This window comes from Parasteatoda tepidariorum, chromosome 4 (assembly GCF_982258835.1).
Source record: "Parasteatoda tepidariorum strain Cologne lab strain chromosome 4, Ptep-v5.0, whole genome shotgun sequence".
Taxonomy (NCBI): Eukaryota; Metazoa; Arthropoda; class Arachnida; order Araneae; family Theridiidae; genus Parasteatoda; species Parasteatoda tepidariorum.
This window is the reverse complement of record NC_141758.1, coordinates 32,892,587-32,920,002: the sequence shown is the minus strand read 5'-3', so window position 1 is coordinate 32,920,002 and position 27,416 is coordinate 32,892,587. Positions and strand designations below refer to the sequence as shown.

Sequence of the window (27,416 nt, the reverse complement as noted above, 5' to 3'; positions counted from 1 at the left end):
CATTAATTATTAAATAAAATTTGATAATTTTTAATTCTTTTGTTTGTTTTTAATTTAATTATTAATATGCTTCGTAGTGAACTTTGTGATCAATGGCGTGCCCAGAATAGTGTGTTGCGTGCCATTGGTTCGCCATCCCTGGCGTAGGGAACAGAGCGTTTGCCTTTCAGTGAGGTGAACCAGGTTTAAATCTCCGTGATGGTTGATTGATACGAATTCCGCATCTGGTTTGCGCCGACCCCAGTGGTGGCGTAAGATGTCTTCGGTGATAGACGGATCTTGAGTTAGAGTCCCCTTGTCGTTTGGCTGATCGTGAAAGGTTTCCGTGGTGTTCCTCTCCGTGTAACGCAGATGCGGATTAGTATATAAAAAAAATCCGCCACTAAGGCAAATTTCTCCCTATACATGATCGAGGAGTTCCCATGTTATCTTGATCAGGTTCAAAATTATAAGGCTAGAGAGTTACGGTTATAGAATAAAATAAAAACCAGGTTGTCTGAGAAGTAAAGTGATGGCTTGTGTGCAACGCTGACCACATTGCCACAGTCGTGAAACTGAAGTCTTTAGCTCCCAAGAACCTCCTGACCTATTATGAGCGTTTGCAGGAAGGGTATACTTTTAATTAATATGCTACCAACTTTATGCTACTAGGGTCATACAGAAATGATTAACTCTTTGGCTCTCACAAAACTATACATAATTCAACAAGAAATTTATTGAAATAAGCATAGTATAAGCTGTGAGGAATGCAACGATTGTGCTGGCTGGGGTTAGTGAACTTTCATTGTTGATAAGTACTTTCATTAATTTAGAGGAAGATAATATGAAATCTTTTGCTGGCATACAAAGTGTAAAATTTATTTGCTTAATGTGAACTATTAGCAGAGTCGAGTTGGAAGCAGCACTCTCAAATCTATAAAGCTAACAGCTTTTAGGGAAAACATAATTCAAGCATTATGTTTCCCCAAAACTATATCTTTAAGTTTCAAAAATTATTTTTCCAAGAGGTTTTATTTAAACTTTGGGGTTTAAACTGCTATATAAGTCCTTATTTTCTCTTAAAACCTTCAAAAGGCCTTAATTTTTAAACTGAAGATTATTCTAGTTGAAACACTAAAAAATTTGTAAAATTTTTTTAATGCATAGTTAATGTTTGTTTTAAAACTTTTTTCTTACCTAAAAATTTAGAACTTAAACCTGACCTAATTTAAGTAAATTAACCTAATTAATAGTTACCTAATTTAAACCTTATTAGCTTGAATTGAAAACCTAAATATTTTTTATAAACTTTTCCTATTATAATTTCCTTTTAAATCCAAATTTGCAATCCAGTAATCTAGGAAACAGATTGTCTGTCTTGGTCATTTTCGGAATTAAATTTTTCTTTCACCATTTGCTTGTCAATGTTTATAAAATGGAACATCGACTTTGAATTTAATCAGCAATTAAAACTTAATATTATTTTTCATACATTTAAAATTTACATTATGAAGCATGTTTTGCATTTAATTTGGTGCAATTTCCATAATTATTAGATTTTTTATAAATTTGAATGAACATTGGCATTTCAAGGATTCTATTTTTAGATTTCAAGTGATTCATTGAGTTATGTTGTGTACATTTCGTTCAATTGGAATTATGCCACATGATCAAAATTAATAATGTTCTAATAGAAAGAGGGTTAGAATATGTCTAGATTAATCTTATTTTGACCATGAAGATCAGAAAAGAGTGTTAATGGCAAAGGCATGACTTAGAAAGCAATAAAAAATAGGAATACATTCATAGTGAGCATTTTTCTCTCTAGTTGCAATTTTAACTATTGAAAAATAAATATTTTCTTGCTTGGGCTTTCAGGGTTGCTTTCTTTTCTTGTTTTGACAATGATAGAGTTAAACATCACAGATTTCTCTAATATGGTATCAACAAAAGTATTAAATTGATTCTTGTGATTCATATCACATCTGAGTTGCATTTGCTCTTGCCAAATGAGTAAAAGAAAATTGAGCTTTTTTTAGTTGTTTCATTTACAAATTCTTATCCTGTCTAAAGTGCCTAATGATACAAGAAGTAATAGACCTCTTAGAAACTATTTCTGATTCAAATTTTGAAGATGAGGATATTGGTCAGTTGATCCTCCTGACAACTCGAAAAACTTAATTGATGAGCAAAACATAGATGGAAATAATTTAGAACCTCCTGTTCCATTCGATACATGAGGAATTGTGGATATTGTTTTGAAAAATAAAATTTGAGTAGATGAAGTGGAAAATTAAAACCCAGGAATCGGGCACAATTGACAAACCAAAAAGTAAACACCCAATTATAAAGTCTAGTAAGAGACTGAAATTTAATGAACCAAAAGAATTTGAAAAGCTGAAAATAATTTAGCAAAAATGTCCTGAATACAGGAATTGTACTCCTATGAAACTATTTTTGGTAAATATTTTGAATTTCTCGTGAATAAACTTAAACTATTGATGTACTTCCAAAAAAATATTTCAAGATTTCTTGAACTTCTAAGTGGATACCACCATCAGTAGAAAAAGCTTCTATTAAACGCAAATGTTCCAAAAATAGAACACCATGAAAAATACAATTAAAGTTTTGTTCTTTCAATTTTATTTTCTCAAGATATTCTATAGTAGTAAATCAAATTTAAAGTTATTTGGTTAATTTTTTTTTTTTAAATAAGGAAAAAGATACAATTTAGTACAGTTTTGGTTTTTATACTTATATTGGTGATGAAATTAACATTCATTGGCTTGAAGGAAATATTTAAATTAGGTCCTTGAAAAGTGAGGGGTTAGAAGAGGGAGGAATTTACTTGAAAGTGCAAAAAACTGTGGTCTTCAAAAATGGCAAATTGTTAGAGGTTGTATTGTATTGCATTCTTTGCAGTAGTCAATAGTGCTTGGTACTGTGCCCTTTTAATTACAGAAATTTTTTAGCTTTTTGTTAAAAATACATTTTCTTTCAGTAAATTAAATGATTTGTATTGATGTGGTAATGTTTTCTTAAAGGGGGGGGGGAGTTGAACTAATTTTCTATTACTATATTTTCTTCAAAATTAGTTTTTGCAGACTCAAACATTCATTTTATCTTACCTAGAATGGATTTAAGAATTATGTTGCATTTTTTTTTGGGGGGGGGGGCAAATTGCCACCAATAAACATGTACTTTTAATTGTTTCTTTATTATTCAAAGTTCTACAATATCATTTAGTATTGACTTCTGTTTCCTTTAGATTTTTTTAAAAATATCACTTATTTCGATCAACTGTTAAATTTAGTGCTCTACGCATTGAACTCCAAGGCAAAATTGAACTGAAATTTCTCCGATACTTCTCAAAAGGAATAACACGCAGAATGCCTGTTTTTAAACGCTAAGTGTGCATTAACATTTGTAAATTAATGCTGTAATATTACTGCTAAGAGAGTTAATTTTTTGAGAATATGCAAAAACTATTTTTTTAATTATTAGAAAGAAAAAAAAAACTATCAGAAAAATACTATGCCAGAGGCAAATGTGAAATTAGGCATAACTCTTAGAAATTCAAAGACATTCTATTCAATAAGCATATAATTCAACTCTGTAGGTGATGCCTCAGTGGTTTAGGCGCTAAGCTATAATAGTGTTATCAATCATACTCAGCTTCAGATTGATAGACTCTAGCTAGTGTAGGAAGTAGAGGTGGTCAATATCAAAACTGACCATTTTGCCACCATCATATAGTCTGCAGCAAAAGAGGAGCCTGGTCAACAACAACTGGCCGTTGTAAAAGTTCTCTCTGCCAAAACCTTTGAAATCTTAGAATTTCCTTGCATCACAATTGCCTCTAATTATATGCTTTTAACTTCAACATAAATTACTTCAGAAAATCACTAAGTAATAATTTTATTGCATTGTATATATTTTTTTATGTTGATTAAATTTACATATCATGCATATACATTTCTCAATATATTTATTAAAAAAATAATAACACAAGGGACAGCAGGTAGGAAACATTTTACTCATACACGAAATTTTTCAATACACATTCCATCTCTCAATGACATTCTCACGACTTCCAAGTATATTGAAAATCTCAAAGTCAATAAAATTTTATAATTAAGTTTTCTGTTCTGTATACATTATATTTACCCAATCGCAGCGAATAAACATTATTACAATAAATTCCTCTAACCACCAGTTTGCTTGCATAGTTTATTATACTAAACAGATAAATGAAGAAGTCTCTGAATACAAAGTCCATTAAAGCAGCAGCAAACCTCTTCGTTGAGAGCAAAAGTAGAAGCCATGGTTTAATAATTTTTTTTTTTTAAACTACAGGGCGAGTTTTTCAAGTGATAAGGAAAATGGGGGAAGAAAAGAAAGGATTCATCAGGCTTGATGTGGGCTCCAATTCTGCCAGGTCTGAAAGAAACAAAGAAAGAACTTTAACAAACTAAAAATAACAAGACAAAATTATCATAATGCTAAAAGTATGAGAGAAGAAAAAAAAATTTTGAACAACATTACTTAAACTCAATGGAAGTTTTTAAAAATATGTATAATTTAAGTTAAAACAATATTCACTAAGGAACATAAATGTAATTTGCACAAATAAACAACACAGAAAAAATAATTTTTACTGCTTAAAGTGCACATTAATAGTACAGTACAGAACCCGTTATCCGGAAATCAGAAAACTGGAAAACCAAAAAACCGGAACGAAATTCGGTAAATTTTCCCGCCATTTAAAAAAAATTTTTTTTTTCTTCTTTCCCTTGTAAGATTTTAGAATTTTTCTTTCTTTTTTGAAAGATGTTTACCCAGTGTTTTCATTACAGAAAAAAAGTGGGTGAGAATTTCTCACCCTTTCTCAAAAGCTGGGTGAGATTTCAAAAAGTTAGGTGAGATTTCTAAAAATGAAAAAAACACGAATAGACTTGGAAAAGAAATATTTCATTTTTAACATCTTCTAATTTTTAAAGCATTGGATATTTTTGCTGCATTATCACATGGAAAATGTTCTATATCTACTTTTTCATCAGCTATTCTCATTAGGTTGCTCAAATGCTTATCAGTCAATCTGTTAGTATATTTTGTCTTAATTCGGTTTTGGGTGCAACAGATGCTGAACTATTCGGAACCACTAAGTAAATTTGTAGCATTGTGCACACACTTTCCTATCCTCTTCACCTGCCAGCATAGGCTTTTCAATTATTTCTGCTATAGAATAGCGAAGTTATTTTCATGTTCTTACTTCATGCTAGTATTTGATCCGTATCCATTGAATATCTGTACTTGTTTTGTTTTGACAGTTCCTACCGACATTTGTTTCATTTTCATTTGTGCGTTATGGACTAGAAAATGTTGCCTTAACAAGGTATTTGTCCATCTTACATTAAAGCTCAAAAAATTTAAACGTCTTACATGAACAAACCTTACCTACGGTAAACACGTGGTTGAAGAGAAATGTATTCTGAAAGGGTTTCGGAGGTGGGGGGCATTGTGTTCTGCTGTTCGCACTGGTTCTGAACAATACTGGTAAATAGGAAAGCTTGATAACAAGGACCGATGTTGAAAATAAGGAAAGATCAAGAGATTAAGGATTGAGAAACGTATTTCATTTAAAATAGTGGAAGACGAAATTTTTTCCAAAATTCGCGAGATTCGCTCATTTTGAAATTCATTAATAGAGTGCGAGAACTTCTCGCGTTAATCATTTTTTAATGCGAGAAAAGAAAAAAATATGCGAGATTCTCGCGTTCTCGCTTTGTAGTGAAAACACTGTTTACCTTACCATCATTTTGGAAATAATCATTAGTGAATTACTTCATCTTTTTTTCTTCTTTTTAAGATTATTTCCAAAATTCTTTTTTTTTTTTTTAAGTTGGGTTTAACAAAAAAAAAAAAAAAAAAAAACGGCTTTTCAGAGCGATTCAGAAATCCGGAAAAATCAGTTATCCGGGATAGCGATGGTCCCGATTGTTCCGGATAATCAGTTCCCTACTGTACATCGTTTACATTTTAACAAAAAAGACAGTAACATTGTTATTAAAAAATATGGAAGTACAGCCTTTTTTTTAGTAAAAATAGTTAAATTTTGTAACTAAGAAAAGTTACAATGATGTTTTGTACAAAACATTAATGACATGTTCAAAATAAACTATGTACAGCTATGTAAGCAACCCTTTAACCTTCCGTTAGTCGCGCGCACCTCACAGGTGCATCCCTACTGCATTTCCACCTCCTTTGCCGTCAATAGATTTTTCCGGGGGTCGAGCCTATGTTATGTTCCTAACTTTGGATTACTCAAATGTCCGCGTAAAACCGACCTTAGAACATGTCGATGGAGAGTTGGAACCGCTCAAATCACCCCTCTGGTGCAGCGCGACCATTGACGCAAGAATTATGGATATAATATTTTTATGAATTAAATATATATATTTTATCTCATTTTCTGTCCTTCTCAACGTAGCAGGTATAAATGGTCAAGTTATATACACAGAAAATGGTTACGGAGTAAAAAACCGCAGAACCTTCTTGCGTCAATTGGTTGAAAATCTTGTGATGGAGGAAGAGATCCGACGCGGGAGCAAGAAAAATTTATCTTCGGTACTTCGCTAAATAAGTTTTTTGATATTTATCTCTCTAAAGAGTCTTAAATTGGTAACAATTAACTATTTAAACTAGACTAAATTTCATTTGGCTTTCAAAAAATCAGAAACACCTCATAGGTGCAACGCGATTAACCATGTCGGAAACAAGTGCGCGACTAACGGAAGGTTAATGAACAATCGCTTATTAATCAATAAATATAATTTAGTATTGCCATGGAAACATAAGATTTTTTAAAATTTAATTATCCTACAAAACAGAAAGCAGGCGATTTTATCAAAGCATACGAAAAGGACAAGAACTTTTGCGTGGCAGCTTCAATATGCTTTTTTCTAATGGTTTTACAAAGTAATGCTATTCATCACTAAATTTGGGGATTTTTTTAAGTTAAAAACATAACTCAGTGCAGCCAATATATACAATAAAGAAAATATTTATTCTTTTATTGTCTACAACAGGACATCAGCAGAAGGCAAAAAAGATTAAAATACTTAAATTAGTAGAAATAGTTACTGAATAAATGATGCATCAAACAGTGATAAATTTTTTTGCTGTGTTACTGTATCTTTAATGAATGGAAAGTTCGAAGCCTTGAAATATGTACTGGGCAAATAGTAGGGGAAATTATATAGAGATGTTGCAACAAAAATGTCATAAGTTACACACGTCAATAAGAAAACTAATCCTTCTTAAAAAATAAAAATTGGGTGCATTCAGTTGCATGGCGCAGTTTTTTCATAATTCTGATTAAATGCTCGTAATTAAGATTCTTGTACTTATCTTTTAAAAAGATCATAAACAATACTAATGCTTAGTACAAATTATTTTTCAAGTCACATAGCACATGGTACCATTACCAGTGCCTTAAGGTTGAATTTGCCTAAAAGTTGGTTATAGAAAATATTTGGAAAAATAAATACACGACTTTCTTTCAAGTGGATTTATAATACTAGATGAAGGAACAAACCAGGGTGAATGAGGGTATGCATTAAACAGGTTGAGATGGATCAAACAAATTTAAATATAAAGAAAAACGTGCTTTATTTACTTTATCAATAAATGATTCATGACTAAATGGGGTCGCCATAGTTTAATTCTCACCATTCTAGTACAGCAGGTTTAGAAACATGTCAGCAAAACATTATATTTTGCTGGCAGATGAAATTATAAAAAAATTATTTACTCAGTGAATCAGGTGAAAAGAAAAATTCAAAGTTTAAATTATAGATGAAAGTATTTTTGGTGAAGGAAAAAAAACTGTACAGAAATAAAGTAACGAAAGAGTAGAAAAAGTTAATATACCATTTTATGATCTACATTTTGCGGTAGGCCATCACCAGAGGGTACTTTGGGGTGCATTCCCCACATCTCTACTTGGGGATCCACTTGTCCAGGTCCAGCTGCAGCAGCATTATTTTGATATAAGTGAGGCGCTAGCAAATGTGGAGGTAGTCCATTGACGAAAGGGAACCCACCACCAGTCATGGCCTAGAATAAAATAGTTTAATTTCAATACAATTTTTTAAATTATGTTCTAGAAACATAGAGCAGTTGTAAGTGGCAATCAACAAAGCTATTAGAACAGTGATTTGGCAATGCCTAACGGCGAGGCAATTGACCATCTGGCTGCTGATCCAGCGATTTCCACGGCAACTCAAATGTAGCAAAATTAGCTTATTCAGCAATTTTAGCGGGCATGTGTTTATTTTCCTTTATTAGGGAGCGCATCCCGCCTTTTCACTGTTTAATCAGTGAAATGAATTATATACAGTATTTGACGTTTAACTTGGGTTTTGAGCGACAGATGTTGTTAGCAAGTTCACTAAATGGTGGCATTTGAAGGTACTTAATATTTATCACTCTAACTTCACTATGATTGTCGCCGTTTTCTAATCAGAAATGGCTGCTAGAAAACGTTCAGCAATTAACAGAGTATATATTCCTAATGATTTATCAGATTCTGAAAGTGATTTTAGTTTTAATAGTAGTTTTTTTTCTTAAAAATAAAAATTTCATAACCGTCTCTAATCTTGCAAAATATAATTTATTTATTTTGTACCTTTGCTTTTCCATTGAATTTTAACAAATTTTATTTAATCATTGCATAATTAGTAATAAAATTGGTTCATAGTTTCCAAGAATAATTGTGCCACAAATTTGCATCTTCTTTAATTAGCATTAGCAGAATAAAATAGAAAAAATTTAACAAAAAAACTTTAGTTATTTTCCAGTTAAACGATCAATTAAAAGGCCATGAGCCATAAAAAGAAGCAATGTTTAATTTTTAACAAGGTCACATTATTACTAACAGTTAATATAGGAAATAATCAAATATTAAAATTCTAATTTGGGATCAAATAAAAAGAACATTACCTGGAATGACTGATCAATCTGATGATTATTCTCCATGGCCATCATATCAGCAAACCTATTATTACTGAAATTGTGCATGGCAGGTGGTATTCTTACATCATCTTGTTGGATAGGATTTAATGTCCCCTGCATATTTTGAATCCAATCTCCTGTACCGGGCATTTCTGCTGCAGCTGAAAAAACAAAATATTCCTTTTAACATACATTTATAATGATTAAGCTACAAGTTCACAAAATATAAAAACTAGATACTAAAAATAATCAGGTAGAAAGTTGATGCAATAGAAGAAAGTTAAAAAAGCAAAAAATAAAGGGAAATAACTTAGGCTAAATATTTATTTTAATTAAAAAAAAACTACAAAATCTTATATGACTTTTGCATGCAATCAATCAATCAATACATACATCATTTATGGAATTTATTTTTCAATGCTATAATTTTCAAGTTTTGCAGTATTGTATTGTAAATTGTGCAAAATAAAAAAGCGTACACCCTGAATGGTTTTCGATACTATGATCACAAACTAGGATTTAATCTTAATTATTCAAGGGCATAACCTTAAATATGCTGATTAATTAGAGTAGACAAAATATTAAGTTAAGAAATCAGACACGAAAATGTACTTCTCTATATAAACAAATCTTTTTTTTTTTTTTTTTTAAATGGGTTAAGATTCTAAATAAAATAATTTCTTAGAAGAGAATTCTTAAAAATAATTTCAAAGCTATCAAATTTTAAAAAATTGCAAAGAAAAAAATTTGATTTCCTGAGAACTATTTATTAAAATTTTGTATTTGGTCATTTAAAGTTGCAAATTTTATAATGGTGCAAAATTTTTTATAAAATTCTAAATAATTATTTATTTTTGGATAAAGGATTTTTACTGACTCGCTTAAAAAATTCCTGAGACATTGATGAATTTGTAAAACGTGAAATTAACATTAAAGGGCCCAAATTTTTTACTGCTTCTATCCTTAACTATTGGGACCAAATTTTCTTAAATTGCTGTTTTACTTCCCGTATTTTGAGAGTAAAAAAACTGAATTCGTTAAAAATTTAAAAAAGATAATTCAGAAATAGTACAATTTTGTTTCTAAATATATACCTGAAAGCTTTTAAGCTCTTCAAAAAAGTAATCTCCTTGAAGTAGAGAAAAGCCAATTAAATTAAGATTGCATGTTGGTGTTACGTTAAAATTTAGCTAACATTTAAAAACAATTTTGAAGAGCTAGCTACCATACATATGTTTAAATTATTTAATTATATTGGTAGTCAAAATAATTTTAAACCACATTTATTTATAGAAATTATTTCCATTTTAACTCCATGATGTGCTGTGTGATAAATTAAAAAATGGTGACAAATCAGATCTCCTTATTCAATACAATTAACAAACTACCTATTGAATACAAATTAAACGTGAATCCAATGCAAAGACAATGTTTGTATCAGAAATGTTTACACAGAAAGTTAGATTTATTAATTCTTTAATTACAACTTTTTTTTCACATAGTAGGATGCAATCTTCATGATTTAAAACACCAGCTTCAAGACATGCTTATCAACCCAGAAGCAGAAAGTGCCTAAAACTGTGACGCACGTCGCAGAACAAACGAAGTCCTGCAGAACAATTTGTATCTTGAATAAGTGACAGCGTTTTCCTGCGAAAAGGCTGTCCCTTATTGAAGATACAGGTAGTCAAGTTTTTTTTAAATGATATTTGAAAAAGTAACAAATCAAGAATGTTTGCTTTGGTTTAAAAAATAATGTAGCTTATCTGTGTATGATCCTGCATTTTAATAAATGAAAATATAGTATTTTAACGTAAAGTAAGACTTTTTTTTTCGCCGTGAAATGCTTGCATAACATTTGTATAATTAATAAGTCCTGTTGCAGAACATTTGAAAATATTCTGCTTATGGGCTTATCAATAAGTAATAAAGAAATAAAAGAATTTTTTATCGTCAACAGATTAAGCTTTGCGACTCTTAACCATAATTTGGAAGAATGGTCAAAATAGAAACCAGGAGACTAGACTAATGTTTGGATCAATTACTGCTAGTTTAACCTTTTCTGTATTATGACATATCTCTGGAACTACCTGCATGAGTCTAAAATTCTCTTATCTAAACTAAATTAAAAATAATTTTACATTTATATCTATTATTAATTTTGCAATTAAAGAATGATAATAAAAATAAAGAAATGTTTATTGCATGCAAAAAGAACAATTTCTAATAAATTAAAAATTGCTCACAAAATTGTAACTTCTGAAATGACTAAATTTCATAAAATTAAGCAAAATATTCAACTGTTACGCATACTTTTGAACAATAATAGATTATCTAAACATTATAATTTAACATTTACAAGAGCTTTTATGTTTTAAAATTTTTCTGAGAGAAAATTAAATAATATAATCATTTAAATGCAGAGCTTAGCTACATTAAGTAGATAGCTTCCAAATTTGATGAGATTCTGGGTGAAATGAAGATATTTAAAAAGAAAAAAAATGATTGGACATCAAAACATAACATTAAAAAATATATATATTCATAGCTCTGTTGTTACGACACACAACTTAAGATTTAATGAGTAATTTTTTAAGCTGCAAGACTTGCACCAGCCTATTTTATTGAAGCAGCCAGAATGAAAAATATTTTACTTCTTGTTATAATTTAAACTACTTGTATCATTAATTTTACGTAGATAAGCAATGAAAGGTAACACCAAGGCTGTCTTCAATTGTCTTGTCATAAATCACACAAACAGTTCAACCAAGGGATTATGGTGCGTGAATGGACAAGAAAAGGGAGTTCATCTTACATCCCTTATTACTCATATGTGTATAAGTAAGTTCTACATCCAAACCCAAGGAGTTTGAAGAGAAATTCTTATTTTTTTTTGGGGGGGGGGGATTAAAAGGTTATCGATCATAATGCATTTCACACAGTAAATGTTAAATCTTCCAACTAAAATCACCTTTTCCAAGAAACTAAATTTCGCAAATTATTTTCACCAATAAAGCAGGTATATACACAGTCCAGTCACATTAATGTGACCACCTGTTAAAAGCCAGAATAACCACCTTTGGCAGAGTGGACCGCTGTGAGATGTGCAGGAAGAGAGTCAGCTAGGTTTCTGAAGGTGTTCACTGGGATGTTGAGCCATGCCGACTTCAGTGCCTTGGCCAGCTACGCTAAATTACGCTGTTGAGGATATGTGGCGCGAGCAACCCGATAGAGGTGGTCCCACAGATTCTCGATTGGGTTTAAATCCGGAGAGTTTGCTGGCCAGGGAAGTACGGTAAACTCATCCTTGGGCTCTTCGTACTACGCACACACACTGTGAGCTGTATGAAACCTCGCATTATCCCGCTGGTAGATGCCATCATTCTAAGGAAAAATCATTCGCATGTAGGGGTGGACACCGTCCGCAAGGGCAGATGCGCACTTGTGCTGATCCATCGCTCCTTCCACAATGATGAGTGCACCCAGTAAATGCCAGTAAAACATTCCCCAAACCATAATGCTCCCTCCTCCAGCCTGGATCCTTTCGACAATTGTTGTAGGGTGTTTGCTTTCGGACGTTTCATGCTGTATACGCCAGCGTTCATCCGTCCGATGGAGCATAAAAAGTGATTCAGCGAATAAAACCACCTGTCGCCACTCTGTGGACGTCCAGTTGCGGTACTGGTATGCAAATTCCAGCCTTCGTCGCCGATGAACAGCAGTCAGCATAGATGCATTAACCAGGCTTCTGCTACGGAGGCCCATGCGCAGCAACATTCGCTGAACCGTTGTTGAGGATACACACTTGGTAGCCCCTTGGTTCATCTAGGCGGTCAGTTGCTCAACAGTTGCACGTCTATTCACCCGAACGCGTCTCCGTAGCTTTCCTTTGCATCTGCCATCTATAGCCCGTGGTGCACCGCATGTGGCACGCCGCTGATTTTGGATAGTGCCATTTTACTATGCACGGTATACTTTCAACACGGTGGTACGAAAACAGTTCACAATATTGGCCGTTTCCGAAATGCTTCCACACTTGGTCCGAAAGCCAATAATCATACCCTTTTGGACGTCGGATAAATCGATACGTTTTTGCATTACACCAACGCTTGAAATGCTTTCCGATGCCCTAGGACATCCTTTACATGCACTCTACTGTAATATGATGCCACCTGCCTTCTGTGATTGGTTATTTCACGTTGACGTCGAAGATAGGGGGTGGTCCCATTAATGTGACTGGACTGTGTATATTTTTTTCATAAGTAGCACATGATTTCTTTTTAAAATACTTGATTTTTAGTTAAAGCATCGAAAGTTAATTTCTACTTTTTCTCATAAAAGCAAACTTTTAAAACTTAAAAATAAAGATATTTGTAGAGCATTTAATTTTTTTTATAATCTTGCAAAAACAAAACGGAAATCGAAATAATGACTTCTGAGATATTGATTGGAAGAGTCAGAAAAATGTGACTGAAGTTTGAAAATTCATACTGCTTTGCGTGATAAAACTTTTTGTTGGCTGCTTGCATCCTTTCCAAAAGTTAGAATGTTAAAAATTATTCTAAGATTAAAGTATTTTTTTTAAAGAGACAATGCAGAGCAAAACATGAAATTAATAATTTCTTAACAATTTTAAAATTGTGATTTTTTTATATACTTGTAAATAAAAAATAGTTAACATTAAAAAAAATTGAAATAACAATATAATGCAAAAACTTTTTTAAAAAATGCTCTGAAAATCCCAATTCTAACTCACCAATTTTTGTATTAGAATATTACTTGAAAAACACAATTGTTTATCATAAAAGTAGACATTACTGAATGTCTTGTAACATCATTTTCTGCACACACTTTTTCCGGTTTTATCATCTATTTTAAATGCAATTTTTATATTCGGGATATAAATGATGATTTAGTTTGGAATTCTTATTCAATTAAAAGGAAATATGTTTTACTTAAAAGCGAAATTTCGTTTTTTTTTTTTTTTTTTTTTTTTTTTTTTTTAAAAAAACACTTTAGTAATTTCAAGGTTTTCAAAATCTGGATGAGTAATAGTTATCAACCAAAAAACAAGAATAAATATTAAAAAAAAATAGTAATAATCAAACCAAACATTAAAATATCAAATTAAAATCTATTCATTTTTTAGAATGTTAATGCAGCCTCATCCATTGGGGCTCATTAGTAAAAATGTGTCTATGCATCTTTGGTTTAAGAAAAAAAGGTCAATATAAGATGACAAGAACTAGATTAAAAAAAAATTTCAATAGTTATTAACCATATTACGTAAAAAATACAATGAAATGGGTCGAAACATATCACTAAAAACGTTTCTTTCTTTTAGAAGCTACAAATATACAAAAACTTGTCAAAACATCACACTTTTAACCTTTAAAAGGTATCTTAGAGAAGTATTACATTAAAAGTTCCAGGATACCTTTTAAAGGCTATTTAAATCAAGTTAACTTAAATTACAAATAAAAAGATAACAAACCTAACAAAGCTTTCAGCAACATATCCCAACAGTTACAGCAAAACCCCACTCAGAAATTTTTTCGCTTACCGATTGGTGAGCAGACATTCATTTCTGGCTGGGGATGGAGTAATTGAGGATTTACAAGAAAAAAAAAGCATTCCAAAAATAAAATTTAAAAAAAAGGATCAGCACTAATGAAAAAAAAAGCAGATAATTTTAAATAATAAATAGACAAAAACTGCATGCTTTTAAGAAAATAAAGAGTCAGGCAGAGTTTTGTAAGCTAGCAATAAAAAAACATAAAAAGAAAAACCAATGCAGAAAAATAAAATAAACTATTTACATCTGCCTGCAGAGTTAAAGGCCCAGATCCCAGTAGTGTGATCTGACACACCTCCATAGATAGGATTTTTTCGCTGTGCTCGCTCCGTACCAATCGGCCTTGGTAATTTGCGATCCTCACCAATAGTGCCAGCAGGGTTTGGATTCTCTTGCATATTCATACCAGTAGGTGAAGGTAAATTGCTTCCTTGAGGTGAAGCACTGGGAGACATTGATGCCATTGGAGACCCCTCATCTAGATTAGAATTTCAGAACGTCTTACATAAAGTATTGAAAATAAAATGGCTTTTTGTTTTCCACTCATTTAAATTTAAAAGGGACAAAACAATCTGATAAGAGAACGCCAACGAAAGCCTGGCACCTTCTAATCAGTACAGGAGTAAGAATTAATAGCTTCCCCCTAATTCAATTTTGGCTCCCAAAATATTCTTTTTTTTTTTTTTTTGTTTCCTTTAATTTTGGTCTCCAGAATGATGGATATCGATTCTTCGACTCGTAAAAGAACATTTTGAGTCAATTTTGAAATTAAATAAAAAAGAGTTTAACAAATAAAAACTTATCAGAAATTAGGGGGAAAGGGAAGGGAAGGATAAAAATAAGAACACACAGATTACATATACAACAAGATGCACAATTCACAAACAAAGATAGTTAAGAAAAACATATAATAAACATACCTGTTTCATTCAAAAATTTAGATTACATAACTTTACATTAGATCAGACTTAGTAGTTTTAACAGTATCAATCCAAAAGATTTTCTTTAATGTCGGTGATTACAGCAAATTAACATTTTTAATAAGTAATTGGTGATGTAAATGGATGAAAATTTTTATAAGCATTCGAATGAAAATAACAAATAAAAATTAACCAAAAGTTTTCCCAATTAGAAAATAATGATAAAAATCCACAAACTTTTAATAATGGTAGACTGAAGAAAATATTAAAACTGAAGACATTTTCAATTGTAGTAAATTTAGACGTTATGATTCTGATGATACCAATTTCTAGCAAGTCCTATTAAATTGAAATTACTGTAAAATCTTATAAAATGGTAGGAATTATTTTTACTGTAAAGGGAAATTTAGACCAATTTTATAAAAAGATTGCTGAAAATCCATCTTCTCTAAATAACATAGACCTCCTGTAACAGTTTCATTATTTTACATGACATTTTATGATTAAATTTCATTTTATTATAATTACTGACAAGGCGGCCACTCAAATCAGGTTTTAAATTTTCCCTGATTTTTTTCAGTAAAAATCTTAAAATTTCCAGGTCAGGGATACTAAAAAAGTGTCAATATAAAGTATTTTATTGAAAATGTTATTTTTTTTAATATATCAGCTTAAATAGATGTGAAGAAAATGTGTTCAGCTTGTAGAATATATTGCTTTTAATGAATAAAAAATGTTTTAAAGTGTTAAGTAGTTTTTGCACAAAATGTACTAAAGCAAATACAGAGTGACACACAAAAAAAAACTTGGATAAGTTTTCATTTAGCAAAAGAAAATAATTTTAGATGATTATCCATCAATAAATTTTTTTATTTATTTTTATTTCAACATTGAATATTATATACCATATTTTATCCTAACAGTGCTCTTTATAAAATTCATTGATAATAATTTTCTTTAAACCAATATCTAAAGTCAAATGTTAAATAATGTTTTTTGTTTTGAATTAACACGATTATTTTAAGAGATACTCAGTATTTGCAAAGGCAAAATTGTTAACTTTTCGTTGCATATTATTTTATAGAAAAAACTAGATATTGGGCAATTCCATGATGTTGTACGCAAAAAAATGAACATAAATTTCTTAGAAAAACTATCGTATAAAATATAAGTTTAGTTTTTAATCATCTAATTTTTATATTAAATATTTAATACATCATAACCTATGGAAAAACAATTTGTTTTATAAAAACTGTTTATAAGTTTAAATTAAATTGTAGCTGTCGGATGTATAAACACGAAAGCAAAAAATGATAACTCATTTACAAATTGTTTGTAATTTAAATGTAAACTTGACTGAATTTTGAAGTTGACATTTGAATAAAAAATTCTATGCACTTGTAAAATATGATATATAAAAAATTTAAAATTTTTTACTTTAATGCCATATGTAAATTTTTCAAGTTTAATATAAATTTAAGTTAATGATAACCATTATAATGACTGATCTGATACTATAAAAATGTAAAACTATATACTATAAACTGATCAGATACTTAATACTATAAACATTATTTTTCAAATAAATAGCTTCTTTAAATTTTCTGCTATTTCCTGTTGGAATGGACAATGTGCTTTTATAACATTTTCCATCTTGTAAAAGTTAGCTGAAAAATCATTAATTTTAATTTTGACTGTGCAGTGTATATTAACAACAATTAAATGAAACTTATATTTAGATAATAGAAAGAATTTTAATGCAAGCAAAGTATTGCTAAATTGATGATATTTCAACTGTTTGAGAATAAATTTCCGTCTAAATAAAGTAGATAAAACGGATGGAAAAATAATTTAAATTAAGAAAAAAATTCTAGCTTTTCCTTATAATTCCCTCATTTTTCCAGGTTTTTATCCAAATTTCCCTGATTTTTCAAGCATTAAAAAATTTTCCGATAATTTCAGGTTTTGCAGGTGGGTGGCCACCCCGTGAATTGTGGAACTTATCGCACTTATTTTTTTGGAACAATATTAAAAAGTAACAATAGACAACCAGCTCGATTCTTTCTAAAAAAGTTTTTTTTTTTTAATACAATACAATTTTTAGACTAAATTAATAAGTAAGACTCTTTTTTATAAATCACTAATGAAAGACAGAAAATTATAATTGATTCAGAGCAAATCTATATGCTCCTATAAAATTGAATTAATAAAATCTTCTAGAAATAGCTTTAAAAAATGCACTAGATGGTGTGATCTATTACGCAAATTAATAAGTCAAGATACTTAACTGATGGTTACAAGTTTAATTTTAAAATTTAACGAAGACATTTTAGCTCGGAATATAAAAAATGGCAAAATGAATTATTTGATTTATTAAAAATAAAATCTAATGCAGAAAAAGGTAATGTTTGACTATCATAGGATCATAAAAAATTTAATGGAATCAGAGAGTTTCAGGTTTTATGAACCATATTTTGAATGTGTTTAAAAAAAGCGTGAAAAATAAACATTAACAAAATTACTTAATGCAATGATTATTATCTAATATCAGGAAAAATTATACATTATTTAAAGCAAATTCAGAAAAGAAAATTCTAATTCATCTAATCCTTTAAAATAAATTACCTTTTGAAGATGTTCCAACAGAAGGCGTATTATTTGATGACCTTTGGCTTTGTCTCATCCCCATCATAGGCTGCATCCCAGGATAATGAATATTTCCAGCACCAGGAACAACTCCAGAGGGATGATATCCAGCGACCATGCTTAAAAGAGGTAATGAGTCTGCATCATGAGACATTCCACCCACTACAGAACTCATTCCACCATTAGAATTATTCGGATTGAATTCTCCACTTTGTTGTTGTTGTTGTTGCTGCTGATGATTTGGAACATGCTGGTAAGGGAACCTATTTGTCATTGCTGCTTGAGCTTGCTGTAGTGAAGCTAAGGTATGTAAATTGAAATTTGGATTTAAATTACTAGTGTTCGGTAACATTGGCCTAAACTGAGTGGCTAAAGGTGACGGCACAGAATTTTCTTGGAAGTTGACTGCACCAGATGGCAAACGCTGCAAATGATGCATAGGTGGACCATGCTGAGTCATCAGCAATGAGGGATTTCGACTAGCGAATTCAGGTGCATTAGCATTAAGATTACTTTGCACGACTTGCATGTTTCCATTATTTGCACCTTCAGGTAAAATGGAACCCACGGAGGACAAAGGACTATGCTGGCTAAAAGTGGTATTTGTTCCGCCAGGACTTGAAAGCGTTGAAGCCATTGGATAAGATTGCAGGCGACTGGGATGAGAAGATAAACCAAGTCCTTGGTGATGAAACATAACCTCTGACATTTGAGATGTCAAATGAGGGGCTGATGGAAGAACAGAGCAGCCACCACTTGACATTGACCTGGGAATTTCACTTAATGTAGAATTTTGGGATTCAGGTAATGAACGTGAGAGGTGGGGTCCAGATGGTGGTGGACTAGGAGCAATTGGAGGAGTAGAGCGACGTGCACTCTGTGCAGCCGAGGACGGAGGTCCTATGGGACCCAGTGGTGGGGTACAAGGTGCACTACGAGGTCCGCTACCGATAGGACCAAAATTGGAACTGTGAGGTATTCCTATTTGTGGTGGGTTAGATGAAGCTGAGGAGTTAGAGGAGGCACTGGGTGATATATGAAGATTACCCCGATAACCGGGTGCTTTTGCGACATCTACAATTAACTCTGGTTCGGCATTTTGAGGCAAAGTAAGTGTTAGTGAGCTTTGAACTGGATTTGAATTTTGAACTTGGGCAGCTACTGAAGTTACACCGGATGCTGCTACACTAGCAAAATTAGGTTTAGAATTTTCTTTATCTTTTTGACCCCATACACTTTGAGCAACTTTGGCAAAAATATTACTGAAGGGTGAATACTCTTGTGCAATAGTAGATTGACCAGATGATGCAGAATTTAGGGTAGCATGCGTTGCAGATGAAGAAACAGTTACAGAACTTGTTTGGGCTGTTGTTGCAACTGGATTTACAAATGGTTTGGATTGGATAGGTGTTTGTGAGATAGATATTCTTGGCTCAACAATGCTATTCGTTCCCTGTTGAGAATTGGTTGACCCATTAGGAAGTTTAGGTGATTGGTTGGTGGTAAAAGGTTGAACCGGAGAAGGCCCAGAGCAAGAACCATGACTTAAAGCTATTTGACTATGCATCACTGCAGTGGATGGAGGGGCACTACCTGCTCTTTCATGAGATATCGGAGATATTGTTGAAATTTTTGTATCTGCAGCTGCAGTGACTTTAGAAGCTACAGAGACAATATTTGCTGGTACTGACTTAGAAGCTTTTCCTTGGGCAATTACAGCCATAGTATAAGATACTGTAGTTTTTGTTGAAGTAGTGGTACCAGGGGGTAAGCTACTATTCTTTTTATCTTGATTGAAAAGCTGTCTAGCAACAGGACTTTTATCAGGTGTAATTCTTGTAACTACTGGTGTTACACTCATGGATGACGACGGTGAGCAAATCGGAACTGACGGTCGAGGCATATTTGTCGGAACTTTACCTGTTACAACACCAGTCCAGGCATTTTGTCCATTACTAAGAAAAGGTGGTGTTGTAGATGTATTGGTGCCAGGAATACCAGGCCTAATATTCTGAGCATTTGATAAAACAGACCTAATTTGATTAGTAAATGGAGGAGTAGCATTAGCAGGTAAGCTAGGAGGTGGAATGGAAGTTGTCTTGGAAACAGATACAGTGAAAGTCCCTGATGTTTTAGTAACAATCTGTTGCCTTGTAGTTTTACTTAAATTAGAAGCAGTAGATACCTAAAAAAGAAAGCATAATCATGTTTCTCACGAATTCAATGAAAATTACAATTGAAAGCGGTACAGAAAAAAGAAAAGATTAACTCAAAAATAAATGAAGTACTATAATTAGAATTTTAGACATTTAATTGGAATTTATAAAGTTTCATCATCCATGATTGCGTAAGCAAAAATTGAATATACTTTTACCACAATTAGTTACTAAAATAAATAAATAAATAAAAATTTAAAAAATGAGAAATCTATTTTTTAGTATTTTTAATTCATATGTTTTTTTTTTGTGAAAAAATAAATTATTTTTATTAGTAATTATTTAACAGAAATTGTTTTCATTTCTTGTAAAAATACAAACGATCAATTATGGATAAACAATAAAAAATTTTGAAGCTAGACAATTAAAATGATATTAACATTCAAGGTTATCTTTTGGTACAAAATTTAAGGGGTCACAGTACCCAAAAAATGACCAAAATATTGAATTTTTTTTTTTATTGGTTATAATAAAACATCAAACTATTTCAAATGCACTGAAAAAAAAAATCACCTCTATCTACATTTTTAAAAAAGTCATGAATGATTTTTGATTGTCCTAATACAGAAACTTACTCAGCAGACAGACTTTAAAGTATTTTTTCTCATAGATCATAACTTTGTGTTCTAATCTTAACTAAATCCCTAAGGAATTTTTTTAATTTAAGATAAAGCTTTGAAGTAAACTTTTTTTATCTCGAGTATAATGCACTTATTTAAACTGTGAATGGAATAAGCATTTTATGAGGTACTGCAATTTTTACAGCATGTTATATATACCTAACAGGAATTTTTAACCTTTTTTCCCCCTACTTTTTTACAAAATAATCTATAAAAATATTCTAATTGATATATCAGCAAGTGAATGCACAAAATTGTTAAGATGAATATTTTAAGCACTAAGAAAAAAAATTTCTTTTTGAAAATATATTTTATATAAAAAAGCCTTAAGGATTTAAAAATTGTGAATCATTTAAAAAAATTTTTAAAAAACAATTCAATTATTTTTTGAGGATAAATTATTGATTATAAGTTAAATGAGCATGTAAAGCATCTACAAAATGAATAATTGTACCTTTATTTAAAAAAATTGTTGCAAAGATACTGTGACCCCTTAAACATTGTAATGCTTCAATAATAACAAAATATGACAAAATTTTTTCATTATATTTTTAGAAACTTGGTCCAAGAAAGTCTAACTAAACATATAGCACAACCAAAACAATGGATTTGTTTCTTTCATCTGCATTATTCAGTCACCTAAATCTCCCTCGTGAGTAACTTCCTGTAAATTATTCTTATTGAACAAATGATACTAAAGTCTAGTGGCAGAAGTACATTTTTACAATTTCACAGGTAAATCTATACTTTGAGATTTTTAAATAGTTATTAGGAAGATTTGTAGGTTATTGAGAAATAAAGAATTTTTTTTTTTTTTGTATCTTCATTTACTTGTTTAAAAACATCAAAGGTTAAAAAAAAAATATTAAAAAATAATAATTTTATTAAAAAAAAGCTGAAAATTATTTTTTCTAGCTTTTGAAATAATTCATAAATTTAGGGCTTCTTATACGCTTATTTTGATCAGTGAACAAGTAAAATTGTTTAAATTGTGAAATTCAGTAAATAGGGGCCCCACTGTATTCTGCTTAAGGTATGAAATTACCCTTTCTTTTAATGATAAAAATTTGACAGTAAAATAAAATAGATAAGGCATATATGATTAAATAAATAATGACATTCAATAGATAAATATCATAGATTGATGCATTTCCTATCACTGAAATGAAAATTTTCTATTTGCTGTAATAGGCTGAATATAAGATTTAATGCATATTCAGCAACAATGTTATTATGCAACTATGGCAATGAAAGAGAAATAAAGTTGACGCAAAAGTAAAAAATTTCTTACACAGACTAACCCTACAAGATTAGACAAATCTCACATAAGCTTTAAAATACAGAACAGACTTAACATGCACATATAGATTGCATAGTTTAAGCATGCAGAAAGACAAACCTGTGCAGCAGATGGAAGAGGCTGGCTCATAACACCAATAGTTGCAGTAGTTCGATAACTTTCAGGAAATGAATTTGTGAGGCGATTTATGCCACACCTAGATAGTATTTCAGATAAATCCTTTTCAGGTTCTTTAATTAAGGCAGTTATTAACTGTTGAGCTAGGCGTACAGCTTCAGGAGAGCCCCTATAAGTACATGAATCAACCCTAGTTATTAAAATATGCATCTTATGTATCAAGACTAGAACACACAATTTATAAATGACAACACAACTAATTTAATTACAGATTTAAAGTAATTTTTAATCCACTTATGTTGGAACCTTCACAACCCTTATAAGGCCATTTTCAACTAATGCCAAGTCCCAAACCTATACTTCAACTTCGGAAAAAAAAGATATGTATTATTTGGCTGTTAATAACTGAAAAGCGTAAAAAATGTCAATACTGAGTTTATTTTCTTACATGCTTCCATTTTGAATATGTTTTTAAACTTAAATCCATAACTTTCTTGATTTTATAATATCTGAAATAAAGAAGAATATTACATAAGGTTTTAAAGTATCTCATCCCAAAACATACACATATCTTAATTTTATAATTAAAAGAAAATCCTATTTTCAAAGAGATAGCTTAACTTAAAATAAGTTCCTCAGTAAAATTAGTGCTTTCTATAAACCAGTTTCTAAATTAGCTTAATTCTGATATTTTGAAAATGTTGCTTGTCGTAATAATAAGGTGTTAAAAACATCAAGATTTTAAAATGGCTGGGTGAAAAAAAGACAACTAACCAACCTAGTGAAAAAGTGATTGGAATTTAATGTGGATTTTAGATCTAATGGAGCGTTTAGCAATCGAAATTTGCTAGCCATAACATCTTAAAAATATTGAACTTGAAAAAAATCACACAGAAATAGCCGAAAAAGAGACAAATGTCTGACGAAAAAACAATCCATAAATGATGTAGATTTACATTAGCATTGTTGTGAGCTGAGCGAAACAAAAAGCTTCTTGTAATAGCACTGCATAAAGAATTTCAGATTCAGAAAGAAAAAGAATAAAGCAGAAGTGGCTAAAAAAAACAATAGGGAAAAGATGTGGATTTATGGAGGAATTGAAATAGTCGCTAAAACATCAGTGCAACTAAATATTAACTTTCATTGAAACAAAAACGAAGTTTACATGGTGAATTATTTATTTAAAAACATATTAAAATTATCAGACACATTGAACTCTGACAAACAGAGTAACAAAACAACAACGAAAAGTAAGTATACAACATAACCATCTTCAACTAAACTTAAGTGCTCTCATACTATAGATAAGGGGTGACATCATGAGCTATGCGTAATCAATCAACAGCAAATTAAAAGAAGAAAAAAACAACAATGATAGAACACTTGTAGATTATGAAGTTAGCGACGTAAGTTGAATGCATGAGAACACCATGTCATCAAAAACCGGTTTTACAAAATTGAAGAAAATCAAAACTTTATAACAATCAATCAAAATACAATAAAAAAATAGAAAAACCACTTTAGTATTTATTTATCTAACAAAAATATATTGAATTTGAAAAACCATGTGAAACGAATGAAAATTATTAATAATTTGTGAAGGAAAAAATACTACCTTTAAAAAAAATTATTAATAATTTCTGGGAAAAAAAACCATCTTTAAAAATGATTATTTATTACAGAAAAAACAATCAGAAACTTCAGGACCACTAAGTAGAAATGTTGGAGAAAACTTGCTTTATGAAGCGATGCACGAATGATTAAAGCATTCGGTGAAAGCTCGTTTGTCGTTTTAAAACTTAAGCCTGTTTTAGTAATTCCTTGACATTTTCCTAAAATTTCAAGAATCAATAAAATCCTTAATGATTCCGGGTTTTCAAAATTGCTGGACACTGTAAAAAGCCAAGTCAAAAGTCTACCTGTCATGAAAAGAGAAGTGATATTTCAGATAAATCTGAAAGCCACCCCCCCCCCCCATTTTCTATAAGTTTTAAGTCCCAGTCATTTCTGCTGGAGTCTATTCAGTCGCATTGGCCGAAATATTGAAATGTCATAGTTGAAATCCTCCTGATTGAAAGTTCTCATGGATTCCACGTTAAAAATCAGGTTAATTTCGAAATATGGAGTTTTGAAAATTGACCCAATCACTTTGAATGACTAATTAGAAATTATGTGAAATGGAAGTTCAACACTTGTTTTTTTTCTTTGGCCCATGCGGAAGGATTTCAACAACAACATATAAAAATTTCAACCAAGTAATCTAATTCCCGTATAAAATGAATGGGGTCCTTTATTAATATACAACTTACCTAATAATCACGGTACGATCACCCGGTCCTTTTTGCTTTTCCACCTCTATATGGGCCCCTGAGTGTTCTCTGATTGCATTTATATTCATTCCGCCACGCCCGATGACTCTGCTGATAGCATTAGCAGGAACAGTGACCTTTTTGGATCTATTAAACAGTTTGCTAGGGAGAAGAAAAATATTTTTTTTTTAAATTACAGCAAAGAAAACAGAACAAAATTATACAACAAACAAAGGGAATATTACGGTAAGTTCTAAAACAATAAAAAGAAAATGAGTGATTTTGACAAATTTTTCGAACTTTTGCATTCGAGAGCATTTCTTTCATGTTGTTGCTACTAAAGATGGAATAAAGGTAACTGTAAGAGTAAATTTTAATCGCAGCTTGAAACATTGTCATTTTAAGTTAATATCTCCAATGAAATACTGTATCCTGAACAACAACTTTTAATTTAAATAATACAGTATTTTCTAATTACCTTCAAATCAATTTTTGAAGAAAAAAAACTTTTTTTTAAAAAAAAAAGAAATTTTTTTACATAGTTTCATACAGTCAACAAAGGTATGCATTTTAAGAAATAAATTGATCTTAAAATTGGACATCAAAAAATCTGTTTTAGAATTCGTAAAATTTTTTCTGAAAAAATTATTCTACTTTAAGGTACTTTAAATTAAACTAGTCAGGGATGATTGTAAGGCAAAGTGAAAAATTCTGAAAATTTCACGTGCAAAAGCTCGATACCACAATACAAACTATATTTACTTATTATAATTTTTCTAAACCAAAGTTTATAATTAAATTACTCACCAATGAAAAATATTACACCTTTACAGTAACTAATTTAAGAAAAACTTAGTTCTTCCAAGAATCTCATTATTTGATTTTAAAATCACGATATGTTTCACGATATTGAATTTTAAGAACGCGAAATTACAAATTGCGATGCATAATCTTTAAAGCATGTAAAAACAAATATCAATATGTAACTTTGAAATCACGTGAATATATACTAATCACATGATAATAATACATTAGTATTATTATCCCGGTTCATTCGATTACTAATGTTAGATATTAAAATCACGTATTCTGATGTAATTTCAAATAAACATTAAAACCTAAAAAAAAAAAAATTGGCAGAAGAATAATATTTATGAAAACATCTCTTTAACGAAATTTAGCGAAAGTTTCTAAATTGAAATTTTAGATTGTGAAACTCGGCAGGCCTTAAAATGCGCAGAATTACACGAAATATGTTAAAAAATCCCATGCTTTGAAATGATCTTACAAAAAAACCGGAATTCCGGGGTAAATCCGGAATACAATCAACTCTACCGGCTAGTTTCTTTTCTGCAACTTTTTCGAGTTGGAGTGGCATTTTTATCAAATTTTCTGATTTTTCAGATAGATAAAATTTCCTGTTCACCCAGTTCTGTGGTCACACTGTACTAATGTAAACATAGACATTTGTAGTAGGTATTAACTTACCTGCGAACAACTTCTTTCCATCCTTCATCACGTTTTTGCCATTTTTTAGGAGAAGCACTACTTGTTAGGGAAGATTTAATAGTATATGGCAGATTGGGTGCAGATGGACTCCTTAAGCCAGCTGAGAGAGTTACATCAGTTGGAAGATCAAGTGCTGCTAATTCTTCCAGAGAGTCCCTACAACAATTTTCATATATTGACAGGCATAAAAATTTAACGTTTATTTAAAAAAAAATTTGACTAAAATTATCTGTTTATATTTGTATATTTAACATACACAACTGTCACATTGGTATTCTAGTAATTAAAAAAGTGTTAGGGGTAAGGATGGTCAGCGATGATAAAAATAATTAATTGATCATAAAATTTAATAATTAGCCTTCTAATTTTTCTTTTTATGAAATCATAGAGGTAAATAAAACTGATAACTTTTTTAAGGACTTTCATTTTACATTATTTAACATTTCCGTTCCTTAACTTTAGATTTCACTCAGTGACACTGATTCAAAACATTGCAGAATTTTGGCAATAAGATTTTCCTTTAAAAGCAACAAAATTGGCAAATTTCCTGCAGAAAAATTTGAAAGATAAATTTTCTTCGGATTTATAATCAAAAGATGCCTTTCTCACACATCAGAGGGGAAAGAAATGCTAGTCATTTTTCTATTCTCATTTAATAACAATGAAAAATAAAGGATAATGAAGAAAAGAAAACTTTGGTTTTCTTTTCTAAAGAAATTTTCGAAAGATTTTTCTTTCTTCAGAATTATATTCAAAAGATTTATTTCTTGAGCTTTGGAGAGAAAAAAATGCTTGTAATTTTCCTATTCTCATTTGAGATTAATGATAACTAAAGATTAATAAAATAAAAATTGCTGCAGCTTTTTTTTCTTCTGCTGAAGTCGTTTCATAAAAGCCTTTCTTGTGCATCGGAACGGAAAGAAATGCTAGTGGTTTTTCTATTCTTATTTGAGAATAAAAAAAATTATATTTACCAGCTTTAGCTAGAATTTCGATTAGATAATATACAGATATATAAAAGAAAATGGAAATTGCGAAAGTTTAAAAGATATTTTGCTCTAGAAATATAGTTCTTTCCTTCATGAACACCATATTTTACTTTTAATAAAAAATGACTGTGAGTGAGGATTTTGTTGCAAATTCCCATTTGTAGCAAAATAATTAATGAATCAATTCCATACACTTGACCCTCCTATTTTTCTAAAATTGA

The 27,416-nt window shown here is 30.6% G+C and overlaps 1 protein-coding gene across 8 annotated transcripts in view; it reads right to left on the bottom strand.

Moving 5' to 3' along the window:
• Positions 1–3,996: 3,996 nt before the first annotated feature.
• mask (multiple ankyrin repeats single KH domain) overlaps positions 3,997–27,416 on the bottom strand; it is an 83,602-nt gene continuing 60,182 nt past the window's right edge. For 6 of the 8 annotated variants that reach the window (XM_087160890.1, XM_087160891.1, XM_087160889.1 and 3 more), the window contains 8 exons: positions 26,186–26,362; positions 24,698–24,859; positions 22,371–22,557; positions 18,115–20,320; positions 14,814–15,047; positions 8,983–9,155; positions 7,912–8,097; positions 3,997–4,419 (listed from right to left, as the gene is read on the bottom strand). In XM_087160890.1, the coding sequence (XP_087017016.1) occupies positions 4,387–4,419; positions 7,912–8,097; positions 8,983–9,155; positions 14,814–15,047; positions 18,115–20,320; positions 22,371–22,557; positions 24,698–24,859; positions 26,186–26,362 (3,358 nt within the window). In that variant the 3' untranslated portion in view covers positions 3,997–4,386. The remainder of the gene's footprint in view (positions 4,420–7,911; positions 8,098–8,982; positions 9,156–14,813; positions 15,048–18,114; positions 20,321–22,370; positions 22,558–24,697; positions 24,860–26,185; positions 26,363–27,416) is intronic. The other 2 variants (XM_087160893.1, XM_087160892.1) reach the window with 1 other exon arrangement.